At 45.0% G+C, this 17,498-nt stretch overlaps 1 protein-coding gene across 2 annotated transcripts in view; it reads left to right on the top strand.

The window, feature by feature from the left end:
• LOC308288213 (plakophilin-3-like) overlaps positions 1-15,414 on the top strand; it is a gene marked incomplete at its 5' end in the record, with an annotated part of 63,359 nt that extends 47,945 nt beyond the window's left edge. The window contains one exon of one of the 2 annotated variants that reach the window (XR_013962178.1): positions 12,748-12,796. Coding sequence is in view for 1 of the 2 variants with exons in the window: in XM_080729586.1 (XP_080585712.1) it covers positions 12,748-12,789 (42 nt within the window). Of the gene's footprint in view, positions 1-12,747 lie in introns of both variants that reach the window. The other variant, XM_080729586.1, reaches the window with a different exon arrangement.
• Between the last annotated feature and the right edge of the window lie 2,084 nt (positions 15,415-17,498).

Raw genomic sequence — 17,498 nt, 5'->3', positions numbered from 1 at the left:
AGGATTTCAGGCATTTTATTCAAAACTGACCAATCCTGCAAACTTTGAAAGCCAGTTTTAGCCAATCAGGATGGAATATGGAAAATCTGACACATCCATGTCGATCACATGAATGTAGAGATACTGTCTACTGATTTACGTGATTTTTGGACAAAATCTGTAGGAGTACTGGCAAAAGTTAGTTTTGCAAAAGTCGGCCTCCTGGTGGCGCTAGAACAGGCCCATGTGAAATATTTGGGGCAGAGGTTCTGAATTGGTGTCGAGGGAGTGTGTGTGCACAGTTTGGCAGCGACCGGGCCAACGGCGCCGGAGATTAGCTGGTAACGGACAAACGGACGGACGGACGGACGGACGCACGGACGCACGGACGGACGGACGGACGGACGGAGGGGAAAACATACTCTCCCTCAGCCTTCGGCTGGTGGAGACAATTATGTTTTTACGTGGCCACACCCACCAGTTCATTGGTATGCGTGGTTGTCATGGTGGGTGGTGACCCAGCTGAAGTTAGCCACACCCACGTATGTTCAGTGAATGGTAATTAGGGGAGGGGTTGATTCTGTGATGTAATAAGTATGTGTGTTTTTGGACCGGCACGTTTGACCCACAAGGTGGCAGCCTACACCTAAACCCAAATAGAAAGGCAATACATAATTGCTCATAACAACCACACCAGGGGGTCTAATGAAGTACATGTCAACTTCCTAGACACATGAAAACCAGAAAAAATACAAAACTATGGATCCGCCTCTTTAACAATAATGCATTGCACCTGTGCAGCTGACCTGCGGAACCTGGGAATATACCATTCTGTCAAGATGGGGAGAATATAATTATAATACCTTGTTAAAGTGACCATTTTGTAAAATGTTGCATTTGTAGTTATTTTACTGTAATTTAACAACATAATAACCAGCACAGATAGACAAAGAAGTTAAGACAAAGAAGATTGTATTTATGTGTTTTATTCTGTGGTGGTCCAGAATAATACATTCTCTGTGATAGAGCTTCACCGTAAAGGAACTTTTTTTATTTTTTCGTCTCCAATGCGTGGCTGCGTGTGTAGCAGGGACGTGCTGGGCCCCTGATTCAGCCCGGGAAAAAGAGTTGTAGAGGCCCTCATACAGAGAGAGATCTCTCTCTATAGCGCTGCTGCTGCTACTCAAAGATTTGCCATTTCAGATCATGACAAGTGACAAGCCAGTGGGCCAATTACTGTACATGAGTTATTTTCGTTGTTGTTGGGTGGAAACCTTGTATGTCCAAAACCGTTTGTTTTGTATTTATCATTTTAAAAATGATTTAAACTAGTGAAAACAGCCGATCTACAAGCACTTGTAGATCGGCTGTTTTCAGTACTTTTGTGCAACAGCCTTGTATGATGAAGCAGGGCTTTGCTTTGCGAAAAATTGTATACATTTGAAACTTGGAGATACAAGGTTTCTGCCCGACAGTGACGATTTACTTTGTTCAATTGTTGGCCGCCCAGCCCCCAAAATGGAACGAAGGCCGAAATGTTATTTATTTATTTTTTCCTATTGGCCGGCCTGGACCAGGCGGGAATGAACCGGCCGTTCGGGAGTTGTCCCGCTTTTCCCAATGGCCAGCACGTCCCTGATGTGTAGGTATAACTCTGTGTATGTTTGTCTGTAGCAAGAGCTGTAATACCGCTGGGTGACCACCAGTGGCTGGCCTGGGTGCATGGGCAAGTTGCAGGGCTGTATTAAACATTGGGCCGTTGCCAGGGGCCCTTGGCTCTCAGGGGCCCTTGGGGGAACTAAAAATGTATCGGCCAGGGGCCCTCGTGGGGGTTAATCCGTCCATGGGCAAGTGGCGCTGTTGACTCAACACACACACACACACACACACACACACACACACACACACACACACACACACACACACACACACACACACACACAGGTTTGATTATTGAACATAATTTCCAGATATGAGTGCTTACTACTGTCCATCATCTGCGGTCATTTCAAACCAGATTCATCAGATTCAACAGCCTGCATGGGACATTGTTTCTATTCATCTGCCCACTAACCCCACCCACCAGGGGCGTGCTGGCCATTGCTCAAAGCGGGACAACTCCCCAACGGCCGGTTCATTCCCGGCCGGTTCAGACCGGCCATTAGGAAAATAATATAAATAAAATATCCATTCCATTTTGGGGGCTGGGCGGCCAACTGTCGGGCAGAAAACCTCGCATCTCCAAGTTTTAAATGTATTGTAGGCCTATAAATGTTTTCACAAAGCAAAGCCCTGCTTCATCATACAAGGCCGCTGCACAAAAGTAGTGAAAACAGACGATCTACAAGCACACAACGCCTCGCGGTGCGAGGCGTTGTGTGCTTGTAGATCGTCTGTTTTCACTAGTTTAAATCATTTTAAAAATGATAAATACTAAACAAATGGTTTTGGACATACAAGGTTTCCACCCGACAACGACAAAATATAACTCATGTAATTGGCCCACTGGCTTGTCACTTGTCATGATCTGAAATGGCAAATCTTTGAGTAGCAGCAGCAGCGCTATAGAGAGAGATCTCTCTCTATAGCGCGCAATGAGGGCCTCTCCAACTCTTTTTCCTGGGCTGAATCAGGGACCCAGCACGTCCCTGTCGCCCACAAGGCTTTCACCAGGCTTTCTGGGGGAAAGCCTGGTGATTGTTTACAACGGGCGGTTTGATCCGGTCCAGGCAGAAACCACAAGCAGAAGAAGCGGCGTTGCTTTGTTTTGTTTCCCCCCGTTTGTTTCCCCAATCCCTATTAAAATGCTCCAGTATCCTAGTGTAGTCTTGCCAGTGGCTAACGGTTGGAATAAAAGATGCATTTACCAAACACATTTTCCAAAAGCAAAACTACTCCGCATCAAGGAGTTTATTAGGTAGGCCCTAAAAGTATGTTCTTGAGCGCAGGGGAATTATTCTGGGTTAAAACTGAATCCGGTTTGGTTTCAAACCTCGAAAGTGAAGTGATCCCAGACTATCTGCCCACATGTTCCCTCTCCTCTCCTCTCCTCTCCTCTCCTCTCCTCTCCTCTCCTCTCCTCTCCTCTCCTCTCCTCTCCTCCCCTCCCCTCCTCTCCTCTCCTCTCCTCTCTCCTCCCCTCTCCTCTCCTATCCCCCTCCCTCCCCTCCTCTCCTCTCCTGTTTCTATTCCTCTGCCCACATGTGTTCCATTCCTCCCCTCCCCTCTTTTTTTCTGAATTTCATAACGTCTAAAGCTCATGACATGTTGCGTTGCGACAAGTCTCTGTCTCTCTCTAGCTGGGGATCCAGTCCCTCAAAATGGGAGAGGACCTGTGATGTTCTGTTTTATCTATTAGTTTGGTCATTAAGGTCCACAGAATGAGAGGCCTGCTCTGCCGGAAACAGGAAATAAAGTTATGGCCATTTGTATATTCACTGTCCCATTGACTCCACTACACAGGAAAGGAAATATATTATAAAAACAAAAAATGCTGCTTTAAGTAGCTAAGGGGTCAGACTGGAGGGTTTTCATTCTGAATCCATTGCAAGCGTTTGTTTTGCATAAAAAACATTCCTTGGGCTAGAAAATGGACCAGCGCAAAAGTAAAAATGGACAAGCAAAAAAAAAAAAATGTTCTATCCCAAGGAATGTTTTTTGTAATGGATTCAGAATCATGAAAACCCTCCAGTTTGACCCATCAGATGCTACTTAAAGCAGATGTCTTTCTTTTTTATAATATATTTCTTTCCTGTGTAGTGGAGTCAATGAGACAGTGAATATACAAATGGCCATAACGTTTTAGTTTTTTGTTTCCAGCAGAGCAGGCCTCTGATTCTGTGTACCTTAATGACCAAACTAATAGATAAAACAGAAATAAAAAGAACATCACAGGTTCAACCCTATTCCTTGAGCTTTTGGGCTTGTGGATCCCCGACTACTCTCTCTCTCTCTCTCTCTGCAAACATAAATATTTTCTCTAGATTCATATTCAGTCTCAGAGGAGCAGCCATCAATCTGTTGCTGCCCTGAAATGCTGCCAGACCAGGCTGTTCTGTGTGTGTGCGTGAGTGCGTGCGTGCGTGCGTGCGTGCGTGCGTGAGTGCGTGCGTGCGTGAGTGCGTGCGTGCGTGCGTGCGTGCGTGCGTGCGTGTGTGCGTGCGTGCGTGAGTGCGTGCGTGCGTGCGTGCGTGCGTGCGTGCGTGAGTGCGTGCGTGCGTGCGTGCGTGCGTGCGTGCGTGTGTGCGTTTTAACGGTTACAGTGAGATAGTGAAAGAGTTTAGAATTCTCGGGACGTTTTTACACAGTGCAATTTTCATTCTTGTGGAAACGCATGTTTTCACTGTTTGTTTTGAGCTCCTTCTGAAAGAGACCACTGGGATTCACTTCCTTATTTACATCATTATTTGTTTAATATGAGTCTCCATTAGGGGTGTAACGATACATTTTAATAGCGATTCGACACATATCACGATACATGGTTGACGATACGATACATGGACGATATTGGTTCATTCATGGTGATACGATACGATTCGATTCAATGATTTAAAATCAATATAGTAACTATTTATCAAAGAAATTAAATGTGTGTGAAAGGTGTGGATAGTGCAGGTTTTTAAGGGAAACATGTATTATTATGGATATAAATAAGTAAACACAGTGATTATCTGCCAAATACATGGACATTGTATATTGACAAACCTGCACCTTGACATGAACCCAGAGATTACACACATTTATCGATAGACCAGAGTTAGCTATATGGAAAGGAAAAGTAATTAAACCCCTTCTTTAAAATGTTCTTCTTAAAAATACTAAATACAATGCACAAGAAGGTAGTATCGATACAATCGATTCTTTGCACTGCCGATTCGATACGATACAAAATAAAACGATGCGATTCGATTTTAGCTGTTTTCATTTCGATATACTTTGATTTTTTAAGTTAAAAATGATATTTCGATACAGTTACTATATCGTTACACCCCTAGTCTCCATTCACCTCCCAGAGTCAAGCCATCCGTGGCTAACCCTTCCTCATCACACGGTGTTGCGTGCCAAAAGTGGCCGATCTACAAGCTCACAGCAGCTCGCATCCGCGTCTCCGCGCCGCGCTGTGAGCTTGCAGATCGGCCACCTTCCAGAGGACGCTGAAACTTGCAGGATGAGCACTCTGTTAACCCATGCGACCGTCGCTAATTCGAATGACACCCGCAAATGGAAACGGGCTAAATTCACTTTGTCTTAACCCTTTCCAAGCCACGGGGAGCCCCTTAATATTAAAACCGTAATATACCGGACATCTGAGCAAGGAGTCTCAGCCGCGCCGTCTTTTTCCCGACTAGGTCATTAAAAATGAAATAAGTGATAATGATAAAAAATCACACCCGTGTGAACTGAGCGGTGGAGTCTGTGCGCGCGTGTGTGTGTGTGTGTGAGTGTGCCTTGCCTGTTCTGGCCTGGCCTGAACAACAGCGCCCCTCCCTTAACTCACTTAGCGCCGAGCGAGCCAGATTTCAATATGAATCTGCGCTTATAACGCCAGGAAATAGCTATATTGAATCCCCAAAATCACATTACATAACAGATGCACGTTACATGTGGATACCACAAGATGACCACTAGAGTGAGCCATAGCCCATAGACTTTGTATGGTCCCATGTTAAGTCAGAATAAAAAACAAGGTTCATGACATAACAGGATGGTACAATGACATGCTCTCCATTGACATTCAATGGACAGGCCGCGGGCCGCCATTTGAGCTCAATACTGCTCAATTCGTGCTTGATCGTCTCAAACCACCATTGGTATGGGCATCGGAACGTATATAGATGCCACACAGAAAGTTTCCGAATCAAAATCCGACCTAGTGAAGCTACGTGAGGGTCGGATGGTTTGCATTGAGCCTAGCGGCTAACAGAGGCCTACGTAAACAGGAAGCTATGGCTTAAAGGTGACGTCATAATCGTATCCTTTTTTTTCACGGTTTTCATCTGTATGCTAGTCGAAGGTAAGCTAACCGTTCCGCTCCGTCTATCAACCCAAATTAAAAGCTTAAACAATGCTTTTATATAAAAGTCGCTCCGAGTCGCTCGGCACTAAACGCCATCATTAGTTAGTCGCCCCGAAAGTCGCTCGGCGCTAAGTGAGTTAACATGTGTGGTCAGAAAAGGTACTATACCACAGGCTTGAGGCTACATACAGACCCACCCACCCACATACATACATACATACATACATACATACATACAAACAAACATACATACCTACACACACGGCCACGCTATGGAGACGGTGTGAGCACCGCTCTCAAAAAAAAAGATTGCTACCCTTTCTCTGTCTCACCACCCGTCTATTTGCATCATTCTTCTCTGCACATGAACCGGAAGTGCTTCTGGTCACTATCCCTTCTCTATAACACATTTTCCGTTCACTTTCATTGGAGGAGGAAACGTTAGCATAGCGCATCTCGGGGATGTTTTCGACCAGATCAAAGTTGTCACAGGGTCTTCATATTGACATGATTACATTTGTTTACCGCGATGTGCACGGATCACGCACGCGAAGCGCCACGGGGGGAAGACGACTCGGCCAAAATCCCCACTTTATGCCAATGGAAATCAAGATATTTATGGTGAGTTCACGACCGAGGGACCTCGAACCAAAACAAACCGGCGGCGCTGGGGGAGGGGGAGAGGGAGTGCGCTAATGTTTATAAACATAATATTATGTCTCAGATCATAATATAATAATAGAAATTTCACGGCTAATCTACAACAAGCCATTCTATTTCGGCTGGCTAAGTGTTAACTCTCCTACTGCCAGATTATTTATTTATTTATTTATTGGGTCTGGTGCCATCAAAAAGCGGCTTACCTTTGCAACGTTATAGTAGATAGACAGACATTTTTTTTTTTTTTTTTTTTTTTATTGTGCAATAGTGCACTTTGGTCTGCCAGGCAGCAGAGGGCGGCGTCATGCGAGAATGAATGTGAATTTGCCTGTTATGTGTTGAAGAAGAAGAAGACCAGTCACTGGCCACAGAGCCTTACAGCCAGAGGAAATCAACAAGGAAGTGAATTGTTCTCCGTTGATGTAACGCATAATGGATTTTTTACACCATCACCGCGGAAAATGTGTTTACAGTACATGGCCGCGCGACCCCTCATCAGCTTACAGTCATCAGACGAACGAACCGAACGAGCGCCGTATTGGCACAGAGGGCTCTTGGGAATTGGGGCGAACAGGAACGTCCAAAGCGGTATAAGAGTTAATACGCATTTCTGATCATTCGCTTCCCTAATTCAAATACGTTTATGGAAACATGGCTTATGAAACGATGTGGCAGTGCGTGTGTGCGCACCATTTGGCTTTTTGATTTGTCTCCACACTGTCCACAGCATGTGGAGAGGGAAAGGCCATAATAACACAAACAAAACCAGATAAAACCGGTTTACCCGCTGATCCGGTTCATCCCATTTATCCCGCTTGCAGGGCTCTAATGCATGCCCCTGGGTGGCTCTGATACGCCCATATACGGGCATATCGGTGGGTTCCGCGGCCCTCACTTCCACCCATTAAGAGGGTTTCTCGCATGGAGGGTGTGCTGGCTGCGCCTGATTGGCTAACGGGATTAGAGCAGGCCAAGTCAACTGGATGGTGATTGGATGAGAGGAAGGGAGTCAGTTTCTGTGTGTTTATTGCGACCGTCTGGTCGTAGTTACTATCAAACCTCGACCAACTGTCAGTCAGTCTGTCAGTCTGTCACACGTCACACTTTTGCCCTGCTCATATCTCCGCAACCGTTGCCCCGATCCATGCCACATTTTGCACACACACTCCTTGCCTGCCAAACCACAACCTCCATCAATTCTCACATGGCCCTCTTCTAGCGCCACCATTAGGCCGATTCTTGCAAAACACATTTTTGGACACTGCTCCTACAGATTTTCCCTAAAATCACGCAAATCGCTACACAGTATGTCTACACTCACGTCATCAACATGGATCTGTCCCATATAGCGCCACCATCAGGCCGATTTTTTCAAACACATTTTTGGACACTGCTCCTACACATTTTGTCCTACAATCACGCTGCGACCTGACAGTCGCTTATCTCCTGATTAGGGAGTCTTACTGGTTAACATAATATTATACTGTCCTCTAATGAAGTCCTCTGTTCCCTCAGTCCATTGGTTTATGTGTTCTGGGTTCACGTGGTCTTCAGTGTGTCAGGGGCGTCAACTGGGTATGGCAGGGGTATGCAGCTGCCATACCCTGGGTCCAGGGGGGTCCAGGGGTATGCAGCTGTCATACCCTGGGTCCAGGGGGGTCCAGGGGTATGCAGCTGCCATACCCTGGGTCCAGGGGGGTCCAGGGGTATGCAGCAGCCATACCCTGGGTCCTGGGGGGTCCAGGGGTAAGCAGCAGCCATACCCTGGGTCCAGGGGGGTCCAGGGGTAAGCAGCAGCCATACCCTGGGTCCTGGGGGGTCCAGGGGTATGCAGCTGTCATACCCTGGGTCCAGGGGGGTCCAGGGGTATGCAGCTGCCATACCCTGGGTCCAGGGGGGTCCAGGGGTATGCAGCTGCCATACCCTGGGTCCTGGGGGGTCCAGGGGTATGCAGCTGCCATACCCTGGGTCCAGGGGGGTCCAGGGGTATGCAGCTGCCATACCCTGGGTCCTGGGGGGTCCAGGGGTAAGCAGCTGCCATACCCTGGGTCCAGGGGGGGGAAATAAAAGTTACTTTTAAATATAAATCCATGAATGTCTCTGTGTCTATCTGTGCTGGTTATTATGTTGTTAAATTACAGTAAAATAACTACAGCTGCAACATTTAACAAAATGGTCACTTTAACAAATAATTATATTCTCCCCATCTTGACATAATGGTATATTCCCAGGTTCCGCAGGTCAGCTGCACAGGTGCAATGCATTATTGTTAATTGTGGCACGTTTACTAACATGCCAAGTTTAGCTGCACTTGAACAACCGTTCCAGGCTGCCATATCCAGCCCAAGAAACCTTAGAAACCTGGGGAAAAAAACGGTCAAAACTTGTTTTATTTTCACACATTGTGAAAATAGCAGATCTACATGCTCACAACGCCTCGCACTGCGAGGCGTTGTGAGCATGTAGATCTGTTATTTTCACAATAGAAGCGTGTTATACAAAATGTAATGCCTCTTTTCCTTGAGGACTCCCATCTTTGCCGTACCCTAGCTTGTGCTGAACTGCAGAGTGAGGTCACAGCAGTGGAATGCAGAGAATGTGAAGGTTGGTTAAAGACTTCCAGGAAGGATGAGACGCTTGTTCAGTTCACTGACCCTTCTCTGTTCACTGAGTCAATCTAAGATAGAAAAAAGGGCCCGACCCAAAAGACAGAGCAATAGTTATGGTTCAGGATTCTTTATGATCCTTAGGGCACGGGTTTTCAAAGTGGGCGAGATCATTTGATAATAATTAGCAATCTATTTGGACACTTGAAGAAATATTTAGTATCATTTTAAACTTGAAGTACAAAGTTATTTTCAGTCAGTTCTAACCAAAAGGGCTGTTATCTCAACGTTTTCCTCGCAACATAATCACTAAAATATCGTCACTGTCGCACAAAACTAGTGAATCTACAAGCACACAACACCTCGCGATGCGAGGTGTTGTGTGCTTATAGTGTGTGCTTGGTGTGCTTGTAGATCTGCTGTTTTCACTAGTATAGTACATTTTATAGATGATGAATACAAAACGAACGGTTTCGGACATACAAGGTTTCCACCCGACAACGACGATATGCTATAAATATAAGGTGCTGGGAGTGAAAATTATAATGTAGGGGTGCCTCAGATTAAAAAAATAAAATGTTCATGGTGTGACCTGAGACAAAAAGGTTAGGGAACCCCAAAAAATCTTCTTTAAGTAGCATGTGAGGTTTCTAAACTAGGGTTTTTTCATGATTCTCAATCCATTGCAAGCATTTCGTTTTTCGCGAAAAAATATTCCTCGGGCCAAAAACGGATCCCACGAAACTGAGCTGACCCCAGAAAAGTGATGACTCATCACTAAACCATAGTTTCCCAATGGAAGTACAGTATATGGACTTCTATTGTTTTTCTTCTTGTTTTTTGAAGCGGTGAAAGCCGCTTCCAAGGAGTGGCTTTGTGTGTCCCATGTCCATATATGGTCATTTCAGTCCTGAATGAACAGGTTTTATCAAAAACAAAATGTGTGTCCCATGTCCATATATGGTCATTTCAGTCCAGAACGAACAGGTTTTGGACAGTATTTTTGCTTGTGTTTGACATGATGTTGAGATACTTGCACTAACTAGCATTGGTCACTTTGATTTGGGCACTGATTTTCCCCCTTGGGATAATAAAGGTATCTATCTGTCTGTCTGTCTGTCTGTCTGTCTGTCTGTCTGTCTGTCTGTCTGTCTGTCTGTCTGTCTGTCTGTCTGTCTGTCTGTCTGTCTGTCTGTCTGTCTGTCTGCCTGTCTGTCTGTCTGTTGGGATTCATGGGGTGAATGAATGAGTGTGGCAACAACAGAGTATGTGGTTTGGAACAGAGCCATCGTGTCTCTTTCTGTCATAGTGACATCATAGTGACATCATAGTGACATTGTCCAGCATCAGATCATATGTCCAAACCAGCTTCTCCAGTAGCCTCTCCTGTTTGTTAGTTTTTTCCCCATTCCATGTCTTGGTCCATCCATATACAGTAGCTACAGTAGCTTTCCATTCCATATACAGTAGCTACAGTAGCTTTCCATTCCATATACAGTAGCTACAGTAGCTTTCCATTCCATATACAGTAGCTACTCTTCCATTCCATATACAGCAGCTACTCTTGGTCTATCATTCCATATACAGTAGCTACTCTTGGTCTATACAGGTCATATACAGTAGCTACTCTTGGTCTATCATTCCATATACAGTAGCTACTCTTGGTCTATACAGGTCATATACAGTAGCTACTCTTGGTCTATCATTCCATATACAGTAGCTACTCTTGGTCTATACAGGTCATATACAGTAGCTACTCTTGGTCTATCATTCCATATACAGTAGCTACTCTTGGTCTATACAGGTCATATACAGTAGCTACTCTTGGTCTATCCATTCCATATACAGTAGCTACTCTTGGTCTATCCATTCCATATACAGTAGCTACTCTTGGTCTATCCATTCCATATACAGTAGCTACTCTTGGTCTATCCATTCCATATACAGTAGCTACTCTTGGTCTATCCATTCCATATACAGTAGCTACTCTTGGTCTATCCATTCCATATACAGTAGCTACTCTTGGTCTATACAGGTCATATACAGTAGCTACTCTTGGTCTATCCATTCCATATACAGTAGCTACTCTTGGTCTATCCATTCCATATACAGTAGCTACTCTTGGTCTATCCATTCCATATACAGTAGCTACTCTTGGTCTATCCATTCCATATACAGTAGCTACTCTTGGTCTATCCATTCCATATACAGTAGCTACTCTTGGTCTATCCATTCCATATACAGTAGCTACTCTTGGTCTATCCATAAATGTATGTATTCTCTGTGTTCATGTCAAGGTGTGTGTTTGTCCATCCATATGTGTTGAAATATAATGTCCATGTATTTGCTGGAGAATCAAAGCGTTTACTTCCATAATAATAGATTTGTTTACACCTTTCACATAGATTTAATGTCTTTGCTAAATAGTTACTGTATCGATTTTAAATCATTGAATGGAATCGTGTCGTATCGCCATGAATGAACCAATATCGTCCATGTATCGTATCGTTAACCATGCATCGTGATGCGTATCGCATCGCTGTTAAAATGTATCGTTACACCCCTAGTATCTACCCTGGGAGACACGGGGAGAACATGCAAACTCCACACAGAAAGTTTGTTACATTTTCACCAGAAACAGACTGTATCAAATATGAGTGAATGACTGTCATAAACCATACAGAGCCTCCTCCCCGACAATATCATGGAGACTGTTGGTTTATTTTTAGAACACAATGCTTATATGCAGGGACGTGCTGGCCATTGGGAAAAGCGGGACAACTCCCGAATGGCCGGTTCATTCCCGGCCGGTCCAGGCCGGCCATTAGAAAGAAAATAAAATGTCGGCCTTTGTTCCATTTTGGGGGCTGGGCGGCCAACAAAGTAAATCGTCACTGTCGGGCAGAAACCTCGTATCTCCAAGTTTCAAATGTGTAAATTTTTTCGCAAAGATAAGCCCTGCTTCAAAAGTAGTGAAAACAGCAGATCTACAAGCACACAACGCCTCGCACCGTTGTGTGCTTGTAGTTCAGGTGTTTTCACTAGTTTAAATCATTTTTAAAATGATAAATACAAAACAAACGGTTTTGGACATACAAGGTTTCCACTCGACAACGACGAAATATAACTCATGTAATTGGCCCACTGGCTTGTCACTTGTCATGATCTGAAATGGCAAATCTTTGAGTAGCAGCAGCAGCGCTATAGAGAGAGATCTCTCTCTATAGCGCGCAATGAGGGCCTCTTTCTCCCGGGCTGAATCAGGGGCCCAGCACGTCCCTGCTTATATGAGAGGATTTTAAGATGACTCAATGTTATTCTCCGTAGAAGAACCGGGGGATGAGCGAGTGACATCATGACTTTGTTACTCTATTGAGTTCAGGAAACCAAAGAAATACAAAAAGAGAAAAAAAAGTTGATGACATGAGATGAGTTAATATTTCATAGATAACATCAGGTTACTTTCTCTGTCTTTGTGTCGTGCAGAAAGGATTCGCCAGGAAAGACTTCACCGACGCCACCATCTAAAGAGGACTACGCTACCCACAATGCAACGGGGCGTCTGAACCAAAGGACCTCACTGTGTGGACGGACCGCTCGCCAAGGCTGCTGATTGGCTGCATCCAGGGGGAGAGAGAGAACAGAGACATGTGATTGGATGGAACTGCTGCCACTCCAACTGCCCAACCCGCCCTGGGGTGGCTTCACTGGGCATGGTGGCACCATGGTGCCATCATGATGCCATCATGGTGGCATCATGGTGGCATCATGGTGGCATCATGATGCCATCATGGTGGCATCATGGTGGCATCATGGTGGCATCATGATGCCATGGTGGCATCATGATGGCATCATGATGCCACCATGGTGGCATCATGGTGGCATCATGCCCACAGTGCCACTGTCATGGTGGCATGATGGTTGAATGTCACATTGATCTGTTTGAACAGTAGCTAAACACACTCACACACACACACACACACACACACACACACACACACACACACACACACACTGGACTTTATCCCCTTGGTTTCCCGACTGCGTGCGTGCATGCGTGCGTGCGCGCGTGCGTGCGCACACGTGTGTGTGTGTGTGTGTGTGTGTGTGTGTGTGTGTGTGTGTGTGTGTGTGTGTGTGTGTGTGTGTGTGTGTGTGTGTGTGTGTGTGTGTGTGTGTGTGTGTGTGTGTGCACGTGTGTGAGAGAGCCTACATTGAGGACACACTCTTTAGAACACTGTTTACCAAACTGTGGGTCGGGACCCACATGTGAAAATGGAATGTTCTTTTCCTATATAAATATAAACATTTTAAAAGTTTTCTTTATTATTATTTTTTAAACCTAATTGTAAACATTTTGAAACAAACAAACATGATAATTATGAAGTAGTGAAAACAGTCGATTTACGAGCGGCTTACGATCTGCTATTTTCACTTGTTTGGGTCACCGTATTCCAGTGTTTTATTCTTTCCAACAGGACTGTGATTCAGACAAAAATTATATATATATTAAAAACAACATATAGGAAGAAAGAAACACACACATGAAAACTGAAAAACTGTTAATTATTCCCAAGGTGCCTTTTATCAAAGTCCAGCTTTAGGCGGCGTTCACACGACGCCGTTCACACGACGCCGTTCACACGACGCCGCTCCTATGAAGATTCCGCTAAATGAAATGTCAGATATGCCTTCCATTCAGACGACAACAGCATTTTCGGGGGTTGAAAACGGAACGAACGAATTGTCAGGTCTTTACTGAAAGAGTACAAATAGTGTTTGTTTGGCATCCTTCAGACAATGCAGTGGTAAAATAACAGCAAACAATATAATAACAGCAAACAAAGGACAAAACAAAAAAATAAAGATTTCAGAAAAGAAAGAGTGCAAAAGGCAAAAAAGAGCAGAGAGAAAAATAAGAGCATCCTCAAATGTACATGTGAATGAAGTTTGGTATTTTGCTATTGCACTAATTTAATTTTTTTTTTTTTGTGTTTTTTTATGGCAAAGAACATGTTTTGTGAGTGCAGACTGTGTTCTAAAGATATTTGAGTATCTGAGATGAAAAACATATTTAAACGTTTTTGATTTTAGATATTTTTGGATTTACCAGACTGTAAACCACAAACTAGTCGTTTTTAATCCGTTAAATTGTTAATGCACTCCCCCATCATTTTGTTTAATTGTCTGTTTTAATGTTATCTGCTCCCTTTGTCAGCTGAATATTGCTTGTACGGACTTAGGCTGTTGTTCCACAAACTGCTGGAGATATACTGTTTTTACACTTTCCATAAGTATTATGTCTTATAATTCCTAATATATATGAGTTAAGCAAAACAATCTAATTGAACAAAATGAGGGGGGAGTGCATTAAGAATTAAAGATTACAAACTAAAGCCCTTTGCACACAGGCACGTTTATCCGCACGGATAAAACAGACAATTTCATTTTTTAAAAGAAAACAATGATTCTCTTCGACCTCATGCACACCGGATCCGAATTAGCCGTGCGACGAGTGGCTGCCGCCGTGCGCTTTCTCTCTCGATCGAACCCAGTTCGATTCGTGCGTCTTGTCTAGGGTGACCAGACGTCCCGTTTTACCCGGGACAGTCCCGTTTTCAAGCTACGTGTCCCGGTGTCCCGACAAATATCTCTAAAACACTAATATGTCCCGGTTTTCAACATTCACTACAAAATTGTCCCGGTTTTCGGCAGAATTAAAATAACAGTAGCTGTTTTCAGTGGTTGCATAGACATTTATCATGTTCTTTTCATGAAAACATGCTCACCTAACCAATCAGAAAAAAGGAACAAATTCATTGCGTGTCTGAATTCAACACTGAGCCTGTTTGTCAATCACTCACTGCCTGTTTGCAACCCTGCGGTGCGCGTGTGCGCGTGCACGAACGTTAGAGAATGGGCACGCGCGTGCGCGGTAACGTGCGCATTGCTTTTAGGGTCCCAGTTTTAGGCAACAGTGTTTTGCGTCCCGGTTTGAGTGGCTGAAAATATGGTCACCCTAGTCTTGTCGCATGCGGTAAAAAACTCATCACTCCTTTTATGACTCCTTTTGGGATACGCAGCGCAGATTCCACACAGCCTTGCACACCAACTCCAATGTGTTTTATTCATGCAGCAAACGAAGAAACACAACTGTCCTGTGTGCAAAGGGCTTAAGGGTTTGTGGTTTACAGTCTAGTAAATGAAAAACATATCTATTCAAAACATTGAAGGTAAACAAAGTATGTATTTGAAGATATGTGTTTTTTTGTAGTTTTTTTTTTTACGTTGCAACTAATTGATGTTTAGTTTACGACGCACCAGTGTCGTACAGCTGATGTGTTGAGAGCTTGTAGATCAGCTGTTTTCAGCGTGCGACCCCTGACCCCTGTAGCAGCCATCATAAAACACCTTTAGTTAGAAAACGATACGTTTCGTTGTAGCAGTGGTTCTCAAGCTGAGGTCCAGGGACCCCCTGGGGCTCTGTGAGGGGCTGCCCTGGGGGTCCCCAGCTAAACTGATTGATAGCTGTACAAATGGAACCAAATGGACCCTTACAGCTCTGTAACTCTGAGAGTGTACAAATGGAACCAAATGGACCCTTAAGCTCTGTACATATCGGCGAATTAGCAAAGCGTCGCGAATAAGCGAACCAAAAAGGCGAAGTATTCGCGATTCGCCTTTTTCCATACGCCCCAAAAAGCAACGCGAATATGCGTATAATATTCGCTTAATTCGCCTAAAAACGAGGGGGTGATATCTGCCTGTAGCCACAGGAGAAAGGAGGAACAATGGAAACTGCTCTCTCTCTCTTTAAGCCCAAGGGCCAAATCATGTCTAGGGTACCAAGCCGAGGGCCACAACATTGAATCATGTCTAGGTTACCAAGCCGAGGGCCACAACATTGAATCATGTCTAGGTTACCAAGCCGAGGGCCACAACATTGAATCATGTCTAGGGTACCAAGCCGAGGGCCACAACATTGAATCATGTCTAGGGTACCAAGCCGAGGACCACAACATTGAATCATGTCTAGGGTACCAAGCCGAGGGCCACAACATTGAATCATGTCTAGGTTACCAAGCCGAGGGCCACAACATTGAATCATGTCTAGGGTACCAAGCCCAGGGCCACAACATTGAATCATGTCTAGGGTACCAAGCCGAGTGCCACAACATTGAATCATGTCTAGGGTACCAAGCCCAGGGCCACAACATTGAATCATGTCTAGGGTACCAAGCCGAGGGCCACAACATTGAATCATGTCTAGGGTACCAAGCCGAGGGCCACAACATTGAATCATGTCTAGGGTACCAAGCCGAGGGCCACAACATTGAATCATGTCTAGGGTACCAAGCCGAGGGCCACAACATTGAATCATGTCTAGGGTACCAAGCCGAGGGCCACAACATTGAATCATGTCTAGGGTACCAAGCCGAGGGCCACAACATTGAATCATGTCTAGGGTACCAAGCCGAGGGCCACAACATTGAATCATGTCTAGGGTACCAAGCCGAGGGCCACAACATTGAATCATGTCTAGGGTACCAAGCCGAGGGCCACAACATTGAATTATGTCTAGGGTACCAAGCCGAGGACCACAACATTGAATCATGTCTAGGGTACCAAGCCGAGGGCCACAACATTAAATCATGTCTAGGGTACCAAGCCGAGGGCCACAACATTGAATCATGTCTAGGGTACCAAGCCGAGGGCCACAACATTGAATCATGTCTAGGGTACCAAGCCGAGGGCCACAACATTGAATCATGTCTAGGGTACCAAGCCGAGGGCCACAACATTGAATCATGTCTAGGGTACCAAGCCGAGGGCCACAACATTGAATCATGTCTAGGGTACCAAGCCGAGGGCCACAACATTGAATCATGTCTAGGGTACCAAGCCGAGGGCCACAACATTGAATCATGTCTAGGGTACCAAGCCGAGGGCCACAACATTGAATCATGTCTAGGGTACCAAGCCGAGGGCCACAACATTGCAGGAGGGACGGTGGCGTTCCCACTACTCCAGCGACAGTTCAGATATAGTCGTTGTCGGGTGAAAACCTTGTATGTCCAAAACCGTTCGTTTTTATTACTGGGGTTGGTGGGGGCCAGACAGTAGCCTCCCCGCGGGCCGCAAATGGCCCGCGGGCCGCCTATTGGGGAACCCTGATATACAGGCTTCCTTTTAAATGAAAAAGGCTTTGAGAAAGTAGCAAACAAACAGATGCTTTT

The sequence above is a fragment of the Nannobrachium achirus genome (genome assembly GCF_963921795.1).
Source record: "Nannobrachium achirus genome assembly, chromosome: 7".
Taxonomy (NCBI): Eukaryota; Metazoa; Chordata; class Actinopteri; order Myctophiformes; family Myctophidae; genus Nannobrachium; species Nannobrachium achirus.
This window is presented reverse-complemented; position numbering and strand designations above follow the sequence as displayed.